At 40.7% G+C, this 22788-nt stretch overlaps 1 protein-coding gene across 22 annotated transcripts in view; it reads right to left on the bottom strand.

The window, feature by feature from the left end:
* The window catches only part of TASOR2 (transcription activation suppressor family member 2), a 78768-nt gene that overhangs the window by 5892 nt on the left and 50088 nt on the right, over positions 1-22788 (bottom strand). For 21 of the 22 annotated variants that reach the window (XM_074000921.1, XM_005564565.5, XM_074000913.1 and 18 more), the window contains 5 exons: positions 17874-18753; positions 15846-16275; positions 8007-11864; positions 1091-1216; positions 146-299 (listed from right to left, as the gene is read on the bottom strand). In XM_074000921.1, coding sequence (XP_073857022.1) covers positions 146-299; positions 1091-1216; positions 8007-11864; positions 15846-16275; positions 17874-18753 — 5448 coding nt within the window. The remainder of the gene's footprint in view (positions 1-145; positions 300-1090; positions 1217-8006; positions 11865-15845; positions 16276-17873; positions 18754-22788) is intronic. The other variant, XR_012417399.1, reaches the window with a different exon arrangement.

Raw genomic sequence — 22788 nt, 5'->3', positions numbered from 1 at the left:
GCAGACAGCAGAAATTATGCCCTCAGTAGGGGGCAACTGATATTCTTTAGAGCTGATCATTTGTTTTGGATGAAACAGTATTTAGGTCACTGGGTGAGAAGCTGATCTGACTTCAAAGAAACAGGAAAAGAAAATAAAGACCAACCTAATGTTACGGCTTCTAATATCTTGTCATCTGTTATCACAAAGCCTCCTGCACGAAACAGTTCTTGGTAGGTGTGATCAAGAACATCTCCAGGGCTGTCTACTCCAGCAAAGATGACACTGGGGAAATGCTTCAGCTTCAGCAAAGAAGGAATCTGCATGACACGAAAAGGACCCCCGTGAATAGAGGCTCACTGGGCATATTTTCTTAGACACTCCCTTGCTTTTTTATCCAAGAGAGTCAAGGTTCAGGAGCAGCTGAAAATATTTTAACCTGGATTACCGACTGGTCATTCTGCCCTGCATGAGGCATATTAACTGAGCTCATCATCACCAGGGGCTGCAAACTCATCAAAATTAGTTCATTAAAAAAAGGTCTCAAACTACCAAAGGTTGGAAATAATACATCATGAGGGAAGAGAGCACATCTGAGGTTGTAGGCACTGAAAAGGAACCAGTCAGGTCACCTCACTTCACCTCCTTCGTCGCCAGCTCCCCTCGGTGCCAGCACTGATGGCTGCCTGCTGACAACGGCAGGTTGATGCACCCAGCCTTTGTCCACAGTTGGGTCTTCCTGAGACAAGCAATGACTTTGATTCAACTAGCTGGTAAATATAATGGTTCAGAAAATTTCCAAAAGGTCTTTTAAGGCAAGATTTCTTATTGTTAGACATCAAGTGATGCAGATTTATATTTTGGATGAAAAAATGTAGCAATCTCACACCTAAGTCTCCTTTAGTTAATATGTTTTTTTTTAAAACTATCTGCCCTACAAATAACTTGGTAATATTGCAGTATTCTGTGATACACTATCTTCCCACTTAAAGGCCCAACATGTCTGTTAGCTTCTCTTCTACACAAAAAAAAGAGTGATGAGTCTGATCATTACAGAACAACTTATGTGCCTGGAATACATTTCTTTGTAAAAAAGGTATTTCCAACCTACCTGATGCAAATGTGATGATATATCTTCATTTCTGATGATGATGATTAATGTATCATCCTCTCTGTGGAAAGCTTGACAGAAGTGCTGAGGTTCAATTTCTGTATGGCCTCCTTTCCTCAGAAGGTTCTGAAAGATTTACAAATAGCCATTACTAAAAAAAGGATACTTCCACAGAACTACCTGTATCGTTTATTAAAATAATGAAAAGCATTACAGCCTAACAAGGCAACCAGAAATGACATTTGTCTTATTACTAAATAAGCACCTTTTATATGTAAAATAAATGACTCAGGTTTTGTTAACAACCGGATTTAGAAGTTGATTTCAAAGGTAAAGTATCAAAGGCTGATTTTATTTTAGAACATCGGAATAATCTACATAAATGAGTTTAATCTTCAAGGTATCAGCTACCTTGAGAATACCAGATATATACTTTAAAAATGCTACCTCTAGTTAAAACATTTCTAGAGTTTAAAAAACAATACCCATAATACCCATGTATTTCTTCACCATTAATGGGGACTGATTTTGGAGTCAACAGTCCCTTGGATCCACGTCTTAGTATAAGATAGGTGATGCTGTTTAAACAGCATGCAACTGTACGGTGCCACTGCAGTGCAGTCCAGTACAATAAACACACAGAATGGCTCCCAAATAATCCTGGCTGGGAGGGTAAGTTTGTGTTAATGGAGTAAATTCTGTAACCCTACCCTCCCTTTGACTATTTTTTTTTTTTTTTCTTTTTGAGACATAGTCTCACTCTGTCACCCAGGCTGCAGTAAAGTGAAACAAACATAGCTCATTGCAGCTTTGACCTCCCGGGCTCAAGCAATCCACCTACCTCAGCCTCCCTGGTAGCTAGGGCTACAGGTGCACACCACTGGGCCTGGCTTTTTTTTTTTTTTTTTGCTAGAAATGGAGGTCTGTGTTGCTCAGGCTGGCCTCAAGCGGTGTTGCCCAAAGCTGGCCTCAAGCAGTCCTCTTACCTCAGTCTCCCAAAGTGCTAGGATTCCAGGCATGAACTGCTGCACCTGGCCTTGACACTGACTACCTGGCTGAAGGATTCTGGGTTTCTGTTATTCCTAGAAGACTGTCTGACCATCATTTATTTCCTTCATAAAAGTGAAGTGTTACTTTCATCTGTTTCCCTTGGATCTTTTTTTTTTTGAGATGTTGTCTCACTCTGTCACCCAGGCTGGAGTGCAGTGGTGAGATCTCGGCTCACTGCAACCTCCGCCTCCTGGGTTCAAGTGATTCACCTCCCTAAGCCTCCCAAGTAGCTGGGATTACAGGTGCCCACCACCATGCCTGGCTTATTTTTGTCATTTTTAGTAGAGAAGGGGTTTCACCATGTTGGCCAGGCTGGTCTCGAACTCCTGACTTCAAGTGCCTTGGCCTCCCAAAGTGCTGGGATTACAAGTGTGAGCCACTGTGCAGCTCCCTTGGATCTTTAAACAACTCAAATTTTGGCTTTTTCAATTCATTCAAAATATATGGTATGACTTTCAAAAAAATTATGAGATTTAACGAAGAGCTTACTAAAATAAGCATAAATCTCTAGTCTTCATTTATTTGACTAACAAATTATGTGAATGAATACATTTTCATCAAATCCTGTGGTGGTCTGAGTTATTCTGTCACACCCTCAGATTTCAACAGTAAGGAAGGGTCTTTCAGACATGCTCTAGTGGGCCTAACATCCCATTACTAATTAATGCTTCAAGATTCTCCAGGACAAAAGGATTATCCAAGATACGTTTCTGAGCTTTTAAAAACATTTTGGGCCAGGCCTGGTGGCTCATGCCTGCAATCCCTGCACTTTGGGATGCCAAGGTGGGAGGACTGCTTGAGGCCAGGAGTTCAAGACCAGCCTGGGCAACATAATAGTGACACTCCACCTCTATTAAATTAAAAAATTTACATATAAAATAACATTTTGCTCTTTATAGTACATTACTCTCAAGTTTATTTTGGAATGTGTCCACTTTCTCAGTTGACAAGTAGTTTTACCTTTGCACATTTATTTTCTGTTGTAAACAGTGATACCACGTGATAAAATATTATGAATCTAGAAGTACTCCTGCTATGGAGTTTGAGACCAGCCTGGCCAACATGGTGAAACCCCATCTCTTCTAAAAATACAAAAATTAGCCGGGCGTGGTGGCATGCGCCTGCAATCCCAGCTATTTGGGAGGCTGAGGCAGGAGAATCGCTTGAAACCAGAAGGCAGAGGCTGCAGTGAGCCGAGATCACACCACTGTACTCCAGCCTGGTCAACAAGAGCAAAACTTCGTCTCAGAAAAAAACAAACAAACAAAAAAATTCCTGCTATGAATACAACTTTAGCATTGCTATATTCTCTTCTTCATGAAAATTGTATCACTTCATCTGGAAAGGAAGTGAGAACTAAGATTACTGCTCTGTTGTGGAGTCTCGCTCTGTCGGGCAGGCTGGAGCACAGTGGCTTACTACAACCTCTACATCTTGGGTTCAAGTGATTCTCCTGCCTTAGCCTCCTGAGTACCACAAGCACACACTGCCACACCCGGCTAATTTTTGTATTTTTAGTAGAGACAGGGTTTCACTATGTTGGCCAGGCTGGTCTCCAACTCCTGACCTCAGGTGATCCACCTGCCTCAGCTTCCCAAAGTGCTGGGATTACAGGCGTGAGTCACTGCACCCTCTGTTGCTTTTTGAGAAGATGGAAGCTAAAAGAAACCAAGTATTTTGCTCACTGTGCCAAAACATGTACGTGACCATGATGCTAACTTGGTTGATTCTAGAGTCACTCTAGCTCATGTCAGGGTATAGGATGTATAATTAATCAAATAAAATTAACCTTAATTCAAGGTAAAATAAAAAAACTAAACTGATTTCCAGATTGCTTTTGGAGGCTGAGGGCCTACAGAAAGACTGAGAGTGAAGACCATTCAGTATCTTTTCAACTACAGTGCTGCTTACCGAAATGGCAAGGAACTTGGAGCAAAGATAACAGAGGGAATATAAGCAACCATTCATTAAGAACCTTGGCAAACAGGCCAGGTTTGGTGGCTCACGCCTGTAATCCCAGCACTCTGGGAGGCCGAGGTAGGCAGATCACGAGGTCAGGAGATAGAGACCACGGTGAAACCCCGTCTCTACTAAAAAATACAAAAAATTAGCTGGGCATGGTGGCGGGTGCCTGTAGTCCCAGCTGCTCAGTAGGCTGAGGCAGGAGAATGGTGTGAATGTGGGAGGTGGAGCTTGCAGTGAGCTGAGATCGCGCCACTGCACTCCAGCCTGGGTGACAGAGCGAGACTCCGTTTCAAAACAAAACAAAACAAAAAACAAAACAAAAAACAAAAAAACCTTGGCAAACAAAAGGATCCTCGGCCGGGGAAAAATACAATTAGGTTAAAGAGCAGATTCCACACATTTGAAAAAAACCATTTACAGTAATATTTAGTTGACTCAAAATACGAGCCATCTTGCAGAAGAACAGTGTTGCTGACTCTAGCAACAATGGAGTTTCACGTTAAGGCAGTGACTATCATTTTTCCAATCTGTTCTCCATCTGCTAAGATATAGCTCTAAAATGCAAATATGATGCTACTTGTTTAAAAGATCTTTTACAACGAATCACAACCAGTTTTTAAAGATTTGTAAAAATCCCTACTCCGCCTGCTTCACTTGAAAAAAAAAACCTTTAAAAAGATTTTTTAGAAAACTTTATCTCTGGTAGTCTAGTGGTTAGTGGGAAAAAACCCAACAGAACCTTTCCAGTGGCTCCCAGCGACCTCAGGATGAAGTCTAAATGGCTCAGTGTGACTCAAGGCCCTGCCACTGCCACATGAGGCATGAGGCTGTTCTCTCCCACAGCCCAGCCCGAGCCTCTGGCTGACATGGCTCATTCGCTCTGACCAGCCCTCCAGCACCAGGAGGCTGTTCCCTGTGGTGTGTTTGCCAGCTACACACCTCCATATGAGAAAAGCTAGGCAGACCAAGAAATCTTTATGCAGCTCTGTGGTTTGGGCAGTGGCCTCTGTACTCCAGATCAGAAGTGGTCTTGTGACCCTGCACCCAGGGACACTGTAACAATGAGGGACACATGTCCCTCATTACTAAGTAACTTGTTACTCAGTAATCCAGCGCCCATGGACTCGCCATGTGGCAATCGGGAGTTAGCACAGGAAATCAGCAGAAGTGATGTAAGTGAAATCTAAGACAGACCTAGCGGGCATGTGGAACCGACGTACGGCATGTCCAGTTCTGCACATGGCCTGCAGACCCCTTATGCTCTGCTTCTTGTGCTGCAGCACTTCCTGAGGAAAGACCTCCCTGACCAGGCCAACCACCCTCAATGCGTCCTCGTGGCACCTGCGTCACATTTACGATCACTTTCATTTTACATTTATTTGTGTGACTCTCTTAAAGAATCAGTGTTTTCCTGTCCCATTAGACTGTAAGAATCATGCCAAAAAAGCAACATCCACCCCGCCCCACCTGGACACGCTGGGGCTCTGGGGTAGATACTAAACAGGACTGCTGGCATCTGAATGGAGCTTTCTGCTGCAAGGGTCGGGGAGGGCAGCTGGCCCCTCAGGTCAGGGAGTTTGGGGAGGTCAGGGTTAGTGCCTCAGTGAGGGATCTCATTATACCTGGGGTTGGAAGGAGGATCGGGGAGGGGGACTTGGGAGGGATAATAAGTCAAAACACTGAGGATAAACAGTCAACCTCAAAGAAGGGAGCTCCACACATGGAGAAGGCTAGCACAAACCTGGCAGTACTGGACTAGAATTGGGGATGAGTGTGAACTCCTCTGTTTTTGCTTTTTATATGTAAATAGAGATGTAGATATATGTATGTACATATGTACATTTATTGGCTTTATGTGCTGAGAGGACCTAGAAGCAAAGACACCAAGTGGCACTGAGTTCATTCCCCCAGTGCCTAGATGGTGATCCTAAATGCCACTCCTCACTAAAGAGTCACAGCTCCTTGGAGAAATGCTTGACTTCAAAGTAAGGGAAAGGAAAATACAAGATAAGCCTGGAACATTATGTTACACCCCAAAGTAAAGAAGTGCCCAAAGAATTATGGCGAATTGTCAAAAGGACACAGAAGCCAACTTAAAGGGACTCCCACTGGCTGGGTCTGGGACAATCTAAGTATTAAAATAATGAAGAAATAGATGATAACCCTTTAAGTAAAACAAAATGTGCCATGGCCCATAGTGATACAGATAAGCGAATGAATAGATAAATGGAAAATAAGGGAAAGCTCTATTCTACAGCAGAATGCCAACTAAGAAATGCAGAAGGAATCTGATGGAATTTCAGTATCACTATTTGGCAATCATCATAGTAATAACTGATTCAGATAAGAATCACCAGCTGATGTTAAATCTAGTGGATAAAAGTCTGATAAAGAATAGGATTTTATACAGTCTCAAGTATCTTCCAACTTATTACTAAGTTCAACATAACTTTACATTGGAGAAACCTGGTAGAAATCATCTTAACCAAGTGAAAAGGTTAATATACCAGTAAGGGGATCAATCCATTGGTGCCTCCTGATACAATGAATGCACTGAGAAGAGCAGCACATGATATCTGAGTATTCTCACCTAAAATGCCTAAGTCATGGAGAAACAACACATGAACACAAATGGAAGGAAATTCTACCAAATAACTGGCCTACAATCTTCAAAACTGTTAAGGTCATAAAAGATAAGGAATAATAGAGGAACTCTTGCAGACTAAAGACATGACAATTCTAGACACCTATGATCCTGGACCTAGATGAGGTTAGTGGAGATGGTCACATTAATTAATATTATATTAACTTCCTGATGTACAGGGTTGTTCGGTGGTTAAAAAGATGAATATCTTTGAACTTAGGTAATATACATTTAAGTATCAAGAGGTAATGGGACACTGTGTGTGCAACACATTTGCAAATGGTTCAGAAATGTTAACATTGGGGTATCTCGGTAAAGGGTACTATTTCTGCAACCTTTATGTAAATTTGAAATTAAAAACAATAAATTTTTAAAAATGTTGTCTATACCCAAAATAGAAGAGAAATAAATTCTGGAAGGATAAAACAATGAAGTTAATGGTGAATCAAGACAGGTTCTGGCCGGGCGCGGTGGCTCACGCCTGTAATCCCAGCACTTTGGGAGGCCGAGGCGGGCGGATCACAAGGTCAGGAGATCGAGACCACGGTGAAACCCCGTCTCTACTAAAAATACAAAAAATTAGCCGGGCGCGGTTGTGGGCGTCTGTAGTCCCAGCTACTCGGGAGGCTGAGGCAGGAGAATGGCGTGAACCCGGGAGGCGGAGCTTGCAGTGAGCCGAGATCGCGCCACTGCACTCCAGCCTGGGCGACAGAGCGAGACTCCGTCTCAAAACAAAAAACAAAACAAAAAAAAGACAGGTTCTGGCTCCGCCCATGCCAGAATTTCACCATGGTTCCATTACTTAAATTTAAGGACTATATTACTCCATGTACTCACCATAACATCAGTTATCCTAACATTTAAATTAAAAGAAAAATACATCCAAAACCAGAAGAGGTCCTACTTGACAATCTACACTAATGGAGGAACACAGGTAATAACACTTTTCGAAAAATCTGTATTTTAACATTGGAATGTGTTTGTATTTACATTTGAAGTACGGGCATGTGTACACTGGTAACTTTTTGTGAAAAAAAGTCACTGCCCTAATTCTGGAACATAATACTAATTTTCAAATATAGTACAAATGGCAGATCCTGCAGGAAAACATTTAGTAGGCTGATAAAGACTAAGCTATGAAATTTAAATCCTATGTCATACCATGATTTCTTTTTGATGGCTAATATGCTAAATTTATTATTTCTAAAACTAAAATTAGCAATTAAAATAGTATGTAAGACATGACTGGCACTTTACCTTTGTTCTTACAAAGAATGATTTGTCTTCTGTTTCGACAAGGTAGAACAGGAAGGTACTTTTACAAGCCTCTTTCACAACACTTCTTAGTTTGATGTGCAAATTGGTGCACAAGTCTATGATTATGTCTTCAAAGGAGATTGACCGTCCTGGGAAAGGCAGATACATCACTTGAGCAGTGGCTTCTCCAGAAGCATCATTTAGCTCTTTGTCTTGGAAAACGACTTGGTTGCTATTCTTCATCACCTTGTTGAATTCGGCATACTCATTGAGAATAAGTGAGATATCATTCCGAGATTCCTTCAAAGTGCTGTTGTATTTCAGTTTGTTAAGGTGGAATGAAACAGTCTGATTTCTTTGAGAATTTGTAAGATCTCTATTATGACTACATCTCTCTCTCCAAGAGGAAGAGTTGTCCAGATTGCTGGCTGTGTAGCCTCTCCTGGGCTGCCCCTGTGGTCTGGGATCTGACTCCACAACTGTTACCAGAAGGGGGCTTCTGCTCCTAGGTGCAGGATGCAGAATTGAGGCCTCAGATATTTTTGTCAAAGGGAAAGCACCAATGGAGATCTGGGTCGGTAACTCCTTTGGAAAGACATTGGCGGAGGAGGCAGAATGCTGAGAATCCCCATTCTTTATGGTCTGTTTTAGCTTATGTGCAAAACGCAGATACTCCAGGTCCAAAGTGTTCTGGGTGAGGTCGTCTGCCACCTGCCAAGTGCTTGTCCAGGAGCTGGGCAGGTCACAGTTTGCAGTGAAACTCGGGTGCCTCCTCAGGCTGTGTGAAGTTCTCATGGTGTCTTTGAGCTCTTTTGTTACAGAGAAGTTGGCGTAAGTCCTGAGGATCCCGTGGAGATCTCGGATTTGGACGTAAGGTGGCACACACTTCTCTTCTTTCTTTACCCTAGTGGTCCAGTGCCCGGGAGGGAGGCTCATCTCCATGCCTGGAACCTGGCTAGAGCAGCCCCAGTCCCCTTGGTTGTTGTGGAAGTTCAACGATGACTCACAGCCATCTGTGGGAACATCTTCTTTTTTCCTGGTGTAACTACCTCTTAGAGTACAAGAATCCTCCAAATCGCATTTGGCATTTCTACAATCACCAAGCAGGTCTAGATCAGAATCTCCAGAGAGCAGTTCATAGTGCATGTCGGAATTCCCACTGACCTCTGCATCTCTGCCTAGGGTTTCAGAACCAGCCTGAGCCCTGAGCCCCTCCCCACTGTTCTCAATTTCTATGTGCTCTGTGGATATTCCACAAACAGAAGTATCAAAGGATTCTGAAACAAAGGAGGCCAAAGGCTCTTTACTGAGATTTTCCCTGGTGTCTGCTGTATTTTGGTAGGGACTAGCACAAAGGGAGGAAACCCCAACATTCAACAGCTCCTTTGTTTCACATGTTGACACATCTTGCAGCGTGTGGATGGCTTTGCGTTCGCCTTTTAGAGAAGATTTGGTGTTGGACTGAGGGCCAACAGTGCCTAGACCTGTGATTTCTTTATGTAACTCAGCTTCAGTTTCACCATTCTTAAGCAAACTGGCCATCCTGACTGCTGGTATTTCCTGTGCTTGAAATGCCGGCTCTGCATTTATTGGTCTTACATAATGGGTTAATGTGGCACTGTCTGAGGAAGAACAAAGTGTGGGGACCACTGAGCACATGCATCCCTGTGTAGAATAAGCTCCATCAACTGAGGCAGTTGTCAAGGACTTCACCTGTAGATAAACGCCTTCATCTGTTTTCAAATCACTGGTAAGGAGATTGTTCTGACTGCTTTTAGGGCTAGTCTGCTGTTTTACTATACCACTTGGTACGGCTGTGGAAACTAATGTGTCAGACAAAGCCATATTTTCAGTAACATTTCTGGGACTAAATGGAGGTTCACTGGACTCCAAGACAAGATGTTTTAAGTCCAAATTTCTGTTTTCTACTCTAATTGGCTGCAATGGATTTCCTGATTTTACCAGTTTTTCAGGAGAAGGACCGAAGTCACCTGTGTATTCGGCAGCTGAGGCAGGCTGGTTTAACTCCCTACCATAGCACTGCGCCTTTCCTGAGAAAGATAAACCCTCATCATGCTCACCTGAGACAATTTCCTCAGTTACTTTACCAGGAAGGGTTGGTCTACCTGTTCTTCCTGGATGATCAGTTAATATTAGAGGCATTTCAGCAGAGACCTGCATTTGTTGTACCTGGGTAAAGTTATCTTGCCCCACTGGATGGGTAGGACCAACAAAAAAATTTTCTTTTTCTGTTATGCCTAAGTCTTCTGACACACGCTGGGAGATTCGGTTGCTCTTCTCACACTGTGTACCATGAAGTTTTAAAATGCATGGAGTCACAGCCTGATATGGTCGTGTCTCTTTAACTGGTACTGGAGGTTCAGGACTAGAAGCTGGTGATACTTCCTCAATTACAGAATCAAAGGGAAAATCAGAGGTCACATTAATTTCCTCTGCAATCTCAAGTGTGCAATTTTCTTTAGAAAGTATTACAGTAACTGGTTGTAAATTATCCCCCTTTCTCTCCTTATTTTCTACTGGTTCTTCTGACACTGTGGGATATACTGACACACTGTCAGCAGAATTCACTTCTCTGCTTTCTGTGACAGCCACCTCTTCTGGTTCACCTATTTCCTTGGCTACATCTTGAAGTTCTAAATTTGAAAATGGGGCCTCTTCAAATTGCTCTATTTCACCAGCTGGCATTTCTTCTCTGGGACTTGTAGGTGGTGATATTGTTAGAGCTAAGTCAATGTCAGAATCTTCCTCTGATAACTCTAGGCTGACCTCTCTACTCACAGACAGCCTTCTTTGTTTGATAAATACTGAATCAAACTCTTCAAAATTCATATTTTCAGTGTTTGGACCATTCTTATCATTCTTCCTCAGTTCTAAAGAGTCACCTGATGTGTGGCATCCTGATGAAATGCAGTTAAGTGAACAATGCTTTCCCAAGGCAGTAGAGGCTGATGATGAGTCCACTTCAACCTGTGTCGGTTCTACAAGCCCTTCTGAAGACAGGCTGAGGAGACTCTGAGTCTGCGAAAGGAAATTCTGAGTGCACCTCACTTCTTCACTCGGTAATAGATAACTAGAACTTTTAACTAATGATAATGCCTCCATTACCATTGCTTTATCAGACGGTAATGAGACTGGAAGAGGCATCTCTTTCTGTAATGAACACACTTCTTTATCAAGTGTCTCTCTACCTACTGAGGAGGCACAAAGGTACTTAGAGCCTTTCTGTCCTGCAACTACTAGAGAGGAAATGTCCCTCAGGCCTTGTGTTTGTGCCTTTTCCGAGGTGGATACAGGATGTCTAAGGCTTGCAGCAGGTGATACTTGCTTAATCAACTCCTTATTAAAGGTTGTAGGTTCATCAGCTGTATTTACAGCTTCTGTCTGTAATGGTACATGTGTATTTTTTTCAAATATGAGAGTAACTGGTTCTGGATTAATCATTGCACACTCCATATTATCATCCTTTCTTTCCAAGGAAGGGTGACATTCATTGTTTATGGGGCTGCCATGTTGGATAAGGTCCTGTAAAGTACCTGTTTTTGTTTGCATTGCTGCATCAGGAACATCCACTTTGTTTTCAAGGGTGCTACACACAGAGCTCTGACATATCACTGGCTGACTACCAGTCCCATCATAAGTCCTGGTGAATGTGGTTTGAGTAACAGTGCCACTGTAAGAAGCCACTCTTGTGCTATCCAGTGGCTGAACAATTTCTTCTTCATTAGGAACAGAGGGTCCATTAGTTCGTGTACTTCCAACACCAGAAAGCGCAAGATTAGAAGTCTCCAGTTTATCTAATGATTCTTGTTTAGCTTCTTCCCCAATTACCTGAAATGGCTAAAGTAAAAAAACAAAAAAAATCAGTCACATAAAATGTTTTTTATACAATTATATGTACATGTGAAGAACAGAAAAGATAAAAATTAATTTTAGTTTGTGAATGTTCTTTTGAATTTTCTAGCTGAAAATATCGCAGGGTACAAATCAAGCAAATCCCTCTTTTAAAGGCAGGCTTAAAATACCCCCAATGGGATTTGTTTTCTTTAAAACCATACACAGAGGAGAACTCCAAAACTTTCTAAACTTTGAAGCTTTTTTCTCTTTTTAAATGAGCTTTTTGGAAGAAAAATAGCTAGACTACTGACAATTTAAGACTTTAAATGCAGCCTGTTTGCTACTTAGCACCACTTAATCCAGAAGTATAGCACTAGAGAAAAAGCATTCAATTTTGTTTTTAATAAATTAGATTATTTTTATTTTTATTTTTTTTAAGACAGGGTCTTGCTTTATCACCCAGGCTGGAGTACAGTGGAGTGATCTCGGCTCACTGCAACCTCTGCCTCCCGGGTTCAAGTGACTCTCTGCCTCAGCCTCCTGAGTAGCTGGGATTACAGGTGCATGCCATTATACCCAGCTAATTTTTGTATTTTCAGTAGAGATGAGGTTTAGCCATGTTGGCCAGGCTGGACTCAAACTCCTGACCTCAAGTGATCCACCCACCTCAGTCTCCCAAAGTGCTGGGTTACAGGTGTGAGCCACCGTGCCCAGCCTAAAAGATAATTTTTAAAAAGCAAAGAATAACATTTTTAACATCCGTTTTCAATTAGACCATAAGTACACTATCATCTGAAACTTTCCCATGAGGCAACACAGTAAATTAATCACTATCCCCTGTACTCAGAATACATTGATTCTAGTAAATAAAGGCCCCTCATCCCTTAGCTATCTTTTTTTGCATAAAACTGGGGATACTTTCTTTCTCATCTTAATACCTCCTATTGTACAGGGCAATTGAAAACTTATCAATGTGGTTTGCATTCATAAACTGAACTAAAAAGAGCTGATTTAAACAGTAGCAAGCAGGATTTAGGTTAAACATTAGCAGAGCTATCATCTCAGGACAGTTCTGATAACCTCATAAACAGGTTGGTGTTTGTTTTTTTGTTTTATTTAAAGCCTCAAGCATGGTCTTGTCCAGCATATGATAAAATGAACTGATGATACAACTGATCATACCTCTGCAATGCTGGAAACACCATGCTTATAAACTGCCTGCCACGTCTTGAAGCGTACATGTTGGAAATCAGGAACTGTGTTCAAAATCTCTTGTTAAAAACATTTCTGTCTTAGGTAGGGCATGGCCTCTCACACCTGTAATCTCAGAACTTTGGCAGGCTGTGGCAGGCGGGTCACTTTAGGCCAGAAGTTCAAGACCAGCCTGGCCAACATGGTGAAGCCTAGTCTCTATTAAAAATATAAAAATTACCCAGGTGTGGTGTCATGCGCCTATAATCCCAGCTACTCGGGAGGCTGAGGCAGAGAGTCACTTGAACCCGGGAGGCAGAGGCTACAGTCTCAAAAAAAACCAAACCAAACCAACAAACCCATCTCTGGCCGGGGCAGTGGCTCATGAGATTCTGTCTCAAACAAAACAAAACAAAACAAAACAAAACAAACAAAAAAACAGTTTCTGGCCGAGGCAGTGGCTCACGCCTGTAATCCCAACACTTTGGGAGGCCGAGGCAGGTGGATTGCCTGAGGTCAGGAGTTCCAGACCAGCCTGGCCAACATGGGAAAACCCCGTCTCTACTAAAAATACAAAAATTAGCTGGGTGTGGTGGTGCATACCTGTAATCCCAGCTACTTGGGAGGCTGAGGCAGGAGAATCACATGAGCCCGGAAGGCAGAGGCTGCAGTGAGCCGAGATCACACCACGGCATTCCAGCCTGGGCGACAGAGACACCGTCTCAAAACAAAACAAAATCTCAGTCCTGTAATCTCAGCACTTTGGGAGGCCGAGGTGGGCAGATCACCTGAGGTCATGAGTTCGAGACCAGCCTGGCCAACATGGTGAAACCCCGTCTCTACTAAAAATACAAAAATTAGCCAGGTGTGGTGGCAGGCGCCTGAAATCCCAGCTACTTGGGAGGCTGAGGCAGGAGTGATTTAATCAGCTGAACCCGGGAGGCAGAGGTTGCAGTGAGCCAAGATAGTGCCATTGCGCTTCAGCCTGGGGGATGAGTCAAGACTTCTTCCCAAAACAAAACAAAAAAACAGAGTCAGAGTCAGCAGCGTGGGGCTGAGACACCAGAGTTTTAAGAGAACAAAGTATTAGAAAAGTCTTGATAGTCAGTGTCCTTCTGAGAACTTTAATGGCCCTCCCAATCATGTGGCTGGTAACGTTTAGCCTCAGTCCTAAATCTCACCATGACTGTACTCTTAGTGAAATGCAAATCGTGACAATCTTGATATATTTATATTTCGATATATTTTTACTGCAGGTAAAGTGTAATGCTTCTAAAATAAAGTCTGATAATTCAGAAAGAGTGCTCAACTAAACACATGACTAGCAGCAACATGCTCTTGGTTTCTAGTGGCTATCATGCCAGAATCCCCTTCACATTCCGGTGTGCCAACTGGTGGAGGGAGTGTGATAGCATACTTGTGTGCCTTTCAAGTACAGGCACAGCATTCAATGAGATGACAAAAAACCAAAACCTATGTAAGTACATACTAAGGAGATTGTTAGGAATCATTGATTTGAACAGTCAGGCTTGCCAAAGTCATTGCTAAAATTAGTACTGATGATAGTTAATTATATATTACCACAACAAATGGTATTTTATAAGAAACTAGCATGTATATACGTTTTAATCTAAACCTCCCTGATTAAACTATATTTTCTTATTCTAAGGTGGTGATTCTTAACTGGATTTTACGTAATTCTTTGAGAACAGGATGGAACTGCTGAACCCTATCTTTAGGGAAAAAAAGCACATACATAGTTAACGTTTAGGTTTTCTAGACTGGAATCTTGGCTTGACAATTTTCTATGTGACCTTAGGCAATTTCTTTACTTCTCTGTGCTTTAGTTTTGTCATCTGTGTAATGGGGAGATTAATAGTCTTTAACTTATTTGAGAATGAACTGAGTTCATGTGAGTGAAGGGCTGAGAACACTCACTATCCGGCACACAGTGACTCAGAAATCTTTAATTCTCATGATGATGACAATCACTTGAAGATATTCACCGGTTCTGTGAGGCTCACCCAAGGACCTCCAAGTCCCCAGTGACCCCGGGTACAGGAACACTGTCTACTCTTTGTTAAGACAGGAATCACAGATGCTGCCCTAACCCAAGCAATATTATTCTAGAATAAATTTGGGTTGAAAGCTTTAAAAGGTAGGTAATTTTATCAATTCATTTGCTTAGAATTTTGTTAACAACTTTGAGATTTGCTCCAGGTAAAATCTGGATTATCTGGCCTGGCTGAATGTCAGTTGAGAACAATGGAACAAAACGAAGTATATTTTCCATATTTACAAATAGTTATTTGCAATGGGTCTTCTCTCACAGGTCTGGCATTTTACTATTCCAGCATCTGTCTTCAAACATAATTTTAATACAAGTAATTTTAGTTTACTTTACGGTTTATCAAAGTATGTCTAATATTTATTATTGCTATATTTGATCCTTAAACAATATTCTACATAAGACATGACAGGCATTAGTCACCTCTTTTAAAAATTAAGGAAATAAGCAATTTGCCTCAAATTATGGTGGGCTCCCAGGTCATGTGAACCCTATGACACTTTTCTACTCTGTTTTTTTTCAATCAGGATGGCAGGTAAGCTCTACCTGCAGACAATTCGAGGACACTTCATGAAAACTAAGTTTTTGGTGTAATAGTTCTTTACATACCTTGAGAATTCACTGTCCTAAAATTTAAAAATGCCTTGTTTTGAATGTGATTTTACATATAAACTTTTTTTCTTCCAAAATAATGCCAACATTTAACAGTATTCAGCTTAACGTACCTCATTATTATAAGAACAGACGAAATCCTGGTTTTCTAGGGTGTCTGGATGACGCTTTCTTGCAAAAGTTTTTTTCTGTTCATTCTGTACACAGAGTTCCAAGCCTTGGGTAAGTGGTGTTTTAATGAAAGGAAGCAAGCAGTTAGGATCACGGAAGGACACTTCAGCAGCATGAGCCCTGGAAATTTCGTTAGTCTCCAAGAGAGGGTCTGCAGAACATCTTTCCAAACCAAGGCACTCCTCAATTTCACTGAGCTCACAAGATTCTAACGTGCTATTTATAGACACATATTTTGCTGGGTTGCTGTGTTCTACAACTTTTCGGGAAGATCGTATGACTTTGTTCTGATTGCTGTAAAACAGAGCTACCCACATATGAAGTAAAAGCTTCACTTCTTCCACATTATCAGGCAAATCAGTATTCCAGGGCCTAAGAGTTTACAGAAAGAACACATGAAAATCATTGAAAATGGTTATTTTAGTTGATTACCTACCTTATCATAAGCAAGTGCCTCCAACATTAACCTTAGTTTTTGTTATTTTTAAAATTTACAGATATGAAACATGAATGAGTAAATATGTAGTTGACTTAACAAATAATTATCAATCTAACCCACTCATTTTACAGAGACAGGAACTGAGAATCAGAACATGTAATTGCCTTCCTTCAAATCACAAAACCTGTATGGCAGAACCATGATCTGAACATGGGTAGCACGTGTCTTTTACGTCATACAAATTCACTCTGGACACAAAATACTTATTGTAGAAATAGTTTCACCAATACCCAAATCCTCATCACCATGCGTTTGCTAAGTCTGGCTGATTCATTTATTTTCCATTTTTGTGTCTCTCTTCTAATAGTTGAGAAAGTCTGAAGATAAAATCTCTCTCTGGGCAATTCAACAGAACTATACTATTTTCAGATTATAGTTCTGAAAAATATCCTGAAACTGTAAAGGGAGACAGAAAACATTTCTGGCCCTCTGGCAGGCAAAAGGATGGCAGATCGCCAGAGTATGATAAGTTAGGGGGGCTGCAGAGTTGGGAAACAGCTAAACAGGAAGTTCTAAGGAAATGACCTTTATGAGTATATATGAACATGTGTACGGAAGAAAGCCTGACAGCTGTAGAGTCCATATAGTCAGATGTAAAATAGTTCATTAATAGGGAGCTGAATGTCATTTCATGTAGCTAACGAGTGCTTCTTGCTAACAGTAATGGTTACCATTTATTATTACTACTGGCCAGTCACTGTGCAAAAATCCCAATATATGTAACCTCAGGATGCAGCTACATACTTAAGTGTTGGCGATAGACTGTCATCCACCATTGATGTCACCTGAAAATCTGTTAGAAATGCAGAATGTCAGGTCTGTCCCCGAGGAGAATGCATCAGAATCTGCACTTCAGTGAAATCTCTAGATGAGCAGCACACGCAATTAAGCAGCACTGTCCAGAAGCAAGACACTTGCCCAGGATCACAGGAGGTAAGAAAGGGAAAGAACCCGGGTTCAAACCTACACTCCAAAGATGGTGCTGGTCAACACTCTGTTATTATTGCCTTGATTCCTTCTTGAGGGAGATCTATAGAACAATCTTATGTGAAACTGCTTAGTCCTATCAGTCTGACCAATTTACCAAGCTACAAGTGATTTTTAAAATGTTTCCTCTGGAATTCAGTCTGTAAAGCATTATTTCTAAATCTCACACTATTTTACATTAAGATCTCATGTAAAAATTGAAATTCAAAAGCCACAAGGGCTTACGAAGGAGCACTGCAAATTGGAAAGCTATTCATCAGGCTAAAATTATCTTTAAAAAGTTCTCCACATGAGCACAGGGGGAAAACCAGCCTGTTACTCTTTATTGCCAGGAAACATGTTTGCTTGATGTTATTATCAAATTTCTGGTTTTACACACACTTCTTTCTCCTTCTCCAGAGTTTGGCACAAGTTTCCCCATCTCACTACATTCATCTCAACAGAAAAATTTCATCCATTTTCACCAAGCTTCACTCATACTCACCCATGTAATGCTCTTACTACAGTTTTCTCCAGTGGGTTGTTGGTATATTTGCTATCTAAGCTGAATGCATATTCTGTTTCACATTTGAAAGTGATCTTAACGGAGTCATCACAGCTAAACACTATACGAGAGCAAGAAGATTTTTTCACACGGGAAGACGCTTGTCGATCCTTGGGCTTCACCATGGGCTCGTCAGGAGGCTTTTGCTGAAGCAAAAGACCAGGCTGATGCCGAAATGGCATGACTTTCCCCACTGGGGTTACTGCTTCAGGGCTTTTTGTCCCATTCTTGGGAAACACAGGGCTTGGTATCTCTCTCTCCTGTAGATTTTTCTTTGAATGTTCTCTAAGGAGCAGGGCATAAGAATGTTCCACAGAAACAGAAGAGCTTTGACTTGCGTCTGAAGATTCTAGCATTTCCTCAGTAAGTGCTGACTGGGCTTTAGCAGGGGCCTGACTACACGGAACCAAGCTTTCTTCATCTTGGCTAACAATTAAGTCTGACTCAGAATTACTCTTCCTATCAGAAGATGGGTTAGGAAGTAATTCGCCTTTTTGACTTTTAACTCCTCTGTGATATTCATGGTCAGATGTACCTCGCAAAGAATTTTCTTTAGAGAGCAAAACATCATTTTGTGGCAATTCAGAGGAACAGTGAAGATTTCTAGGCTCAGGTACCGGTGTGGAAGAAGTAGCAGAGCTTAATGCTAGATCGGCCAACATATTTAGGGCCTGGGAGTCATAGTTGACAATGGAGTTTTCAGGAAGATCATTGTGAGCCACTGTGCTATTTTCTGGTTGAACGCTATTTATGCTAATCCCATCTTCTTGACCATCTCTTGAAATTTCTGATTGAAGCTTTGAAGCAGTTTCTCCTTTGACTTCAGTATAAAAGAAAAAAAAAAGAGAGATATGTTTGCTTGTTATAGAATTAATTCTCTGCCATATTACTATGATGGTTAACTCAACATGTTTGAGAAAAACTTATGTTACATATATTGCATATTAAAATTTTCTATTAGATTAAGGTCTCTTCCAACCCTCAGGTAAAACCTGTAATACACAGCATATTAAAATTTTCTATTAGATTAAGGTCTCTTTCAACCCTCAGATTATAATGTGTTAAACCAGAGGGACAAGTCTTAAGGAATGTGTACATTAATTTAGAAAGAAATTGCCTTTCAAAAACATATGAACTGATCTACACACAAGACATACAGCTCAGCTCAAAAAACGTACAAACAGAAAAAAAACAAAACAAAAAAAAGATGACAGTCCTGCCCTTGGGGAGCTTACAATCTAACAAGGACAGGAACGTAGAAGTTTCAAGTGTGTATTAGAGTTTGCTAACATACTTTCTCAGGAATCATTTCCCTGAACAAATGATTTATTAGAGAAACTATCTAAGTTCAAATGATTTTAACTATATTGATCTTTAATTACATGATGTGATAGAAATAAAAAATTAGAAAAGTCATGAGTATTCAGAATCATCAATTAATTCCATTACCTTTTAAACTTTTACTTTCATTACCAAAAACATTGCCTCTTACATTATCCAAGAAAGAGCAAATCTACTGACAATGTTCCTTTTTATAGATAATCAAATCTATCCATATGCCCTTAATCAGAATATTTACATTTGCTAGTGGTTTCCCTAGGTATTTTCAATATATTAATTATTCCTTCCTAAATGCTGTTATTATGAAGGATAAACTTCACAACTCTACTAGGCAATGATTCTCTGCTGCAGGTAGATAGGTGAACAGAAAAGCCAACTGTGTTCCTCTTTATCATAGTAGCAGGCCCAAAATGAGTTAACAACCTGCCAGCCAAGGCCAATGAGTAACACATTTAAAGAGAAGAAAGCTCCAGCCTATGATGTCACCAATTAGAAAGAGAAGGGCATGCACATACATGGGGAAAGGGTTAAGCTAATCAACCACTGCCCAGTTTTCATTTAAAACAGCAAACCCAAAGGGGACAGGTGGATGAAAAGGACCCAAAGCAGATAATTGTCTTGTTAGCCCCAAAGGTATACTGGAAACATAAAATTAATTTTGTGATCTGATGCTAATTTCATTCTATCTTTGTTATTATGGCCTCCATCTACTTATCCCTTACACAAAACACTACTTATGAGTAAGGCCTAATATAAAAGATACTGTATTAAAATAAAAATGGTAGTTTAATATATTACAGTCTCACATAAATCACCCAATTATTGACGTGTTACAGGTTCTCAATAAAAAAAATACACCACCAATAATTTCTATTTAAGACATACATAAGACAATGCCAAAGGAACTACACTAAAAAAAAGTTTAGTGAATAAAAAGGACAGAAAATCAAGTTTCATTAACAAAAGGACTGTTTGTTTGACTTCAAAATTATCATTTGATTCTAATTTAAATCAGTAATTTTCAAACTGAGGTCAATGTGGCTATGGTTCATCTACCTTCTTAAACTTTGATATTTCAAGTATAGGAAGTAAAATGATTAACATAGGCGCTTAAGAAAAAAATTAAGAGATTTAAACGTAGTCATTTAAAAATGTTAACTTGGAATGTGGCTCCATAATACATAGAGACATTTGCAATACAAATCAGCCTGTATTTGAACACATATTTTGAAAACTTTAAATTTTCTGGGCTCACTTTTCTGCCAGTATGCAATTACATACCTCCTCCCATTAATCAATTTGTCAATAAACATCTGAAGCCAATTCAGTACAACGAATTCAAATGACGCTGCTAGGAACACAAGATGTTATCTATTCTCATAATGTTTACAAATTGGAAAGACTGGACCAAGATACGTCAAATGACTTGAAAATAGTATGAATTAAATTATATAATGTTCTCAAATATCCCAAAGAAATGAGAGATTAGTGAGAGTCAGAACATGAGAAAATGCCTCCCTGTGGGGATAAATTCTAGCTGTGAGCCCCTGACGGGCAAAGGATGCGTGGGGGAGGCACATATGGCCCACAGGGGAAGAAGCATGGTGGCAACAGCAGGGGCGCAACACAGAGAGGTGGGGTGCAGCCGCACCATAAACTCCCAAGAGAGACAAGCAGAAGAGCTCAAATTTGGTATGGAAGCCAAAATTGGAGCATGTGGGTTTTTGAATGACATGATGAGCTTCTAAAAAAATCTTCAGTCACAAAACAATCTGAAAAACCTTAAAGAATCTCAGGGTATGCTTAAGTTAAACAAACAAACAAACAAACAAACAAAACAAACCTGGCTGGATGCAGTGGCTCACACCTGTAATCCCAGCACTTTGGGAGGCCAAGGCAGGCAGATCATGAGGTCAAAAGGTCGAGACTATCCTGGCTAAAATGATGAAACCCCATCTCTACTAAGAATACAAAAATTAGCCAGGTGTGGTGGCATGCACCTGTAGTCCCAGCTACTAGGGAGGCTGAGGCAGGAGAATTCCTTGAACCCGGGGGCAGAGGTTGCAGTGAGCAGAGATTGTGCCACTGCGCTCCAGCCTGGCGACAGAGCAAGATTTCATTTCAAAAAAAAAAAAACAAAAAACTCAACAATCCACTTTCTTTCTCTGAATTCTCATTCTCTGTGAGATACTAAAATCTAGTAACAGATGAGGGAGAAAGTAGAATCAGGAAAACCAGACAGAAAACTCATAGAAAAGATATGAGGGAATGACGTCTCTTTGTTAAACAAAACAAAAAAATAACACGCACACCACAAACGAATCAATACCAAAGGGAAGAAAAATTAAGGAAAGTAAATCCGGGAGGAAAGCTGGTATGTGTCTCACTAAGGTGACAACAAAACTTTCTAGTACAGACGTTATGTCCAGAGGTTGAAAATACAAAACTAGAGCAGTTCATGTGACTAAACTTGATTCTTCACTTAAGCAAAGTTAAATCAGTAAAACTACTTTTAAAATTAATGCCTTTTAAAACCAAATATAGGATTCTCAGCTGGGCATGGTAGCTCATGCCTGTAATCCTAACACTTTCGGAGGCGGAGGCAGGCAGATCACTTGAGCTCAGGAGTTCAAGACCAGCCTAGGCAACATGGTGAAACCCTGTCTCTCTCTTTTTTTTTTTTTTGAGACGGAGTCTTGCTCTGTCGCCCAGGCTGGAGTGCAGTGGCGCAATCTCAGCTAACCACAACCTCCGCCTCCCAGGTTCAAGAGATTCTCCTGCCTCAGCCTCCCGAGTAGCTGCGATTACAGGCATGTACCAATACGCCTAATTTTGTATTTTTAGTAGAAATAGGGTTTCTCCATGTTGGTCAGGCTGGTCTGGAACTCCTGACCTGATGATCCACCCACCTTGGCCTCTCAAAGTGCTGGGATTACAGGCGTGAGCCACCACACCCGGCTGAAACCTGGTCTCTATAAAAAAATACAAAAAAATTAGCTGAGCATGGTGGTGCGTGCTTGTAGGCCCAGCTATTTGAGGGGGCTGAGGTGGGAGGATACCTTGAGCCCAAGAGGTCAAGGTTGCAGTGATTATAAAGTGTGACCCTGTCTCTAAATAAATAAATAAAACCAAATAAAGGATTCTGCATTACTGACAGTTCTGGACAGTCTGTTTATAATTCCCTTCAGATAAACTTATACTTTTCTTGATAATTATAATTTCTTATAATTATAATGGTCCAGAAAAATAATGCCAGATACTACTTCTTCTGTATTTAGTTATAAATAAGGCCATTTATACTTTAATGCTTGTAGACAATTCGTGTTTAGGCTTTTTTGCAAAGTAAAAAGTAGACTCTATGTTTTTGAAGGTTTGAGCCTTTGTACCTTCCTAATTTATTTACATTAACCAGTTTACTTATTTTTTTTCATGTCTGAACTGAAAAACACAGAAAATATTATAGGGACATTTCAACTGCTCTTACACTATTTCAATATATTATTTTGCACTCTCT

This window comes from Macaca fascicularis, chromosome 9 (genome assembly GCF_037993035.2).
Source record: "Macaca fascicularis isolate 582-1 chromosome 9, T2T-MFA8v1.1".
Taxonomy (NCBI): domain Eukaryota; kingdom Metazoa; phylum Chordata; class Mammalia; order Primates; family Cercopithecidae; genus Macaca; species Macaca fascicularis.
Note: the sequence above shows the minus strand (reverse complement) of the source record. Positions and strands in the feature narration are given on the sequence as shown.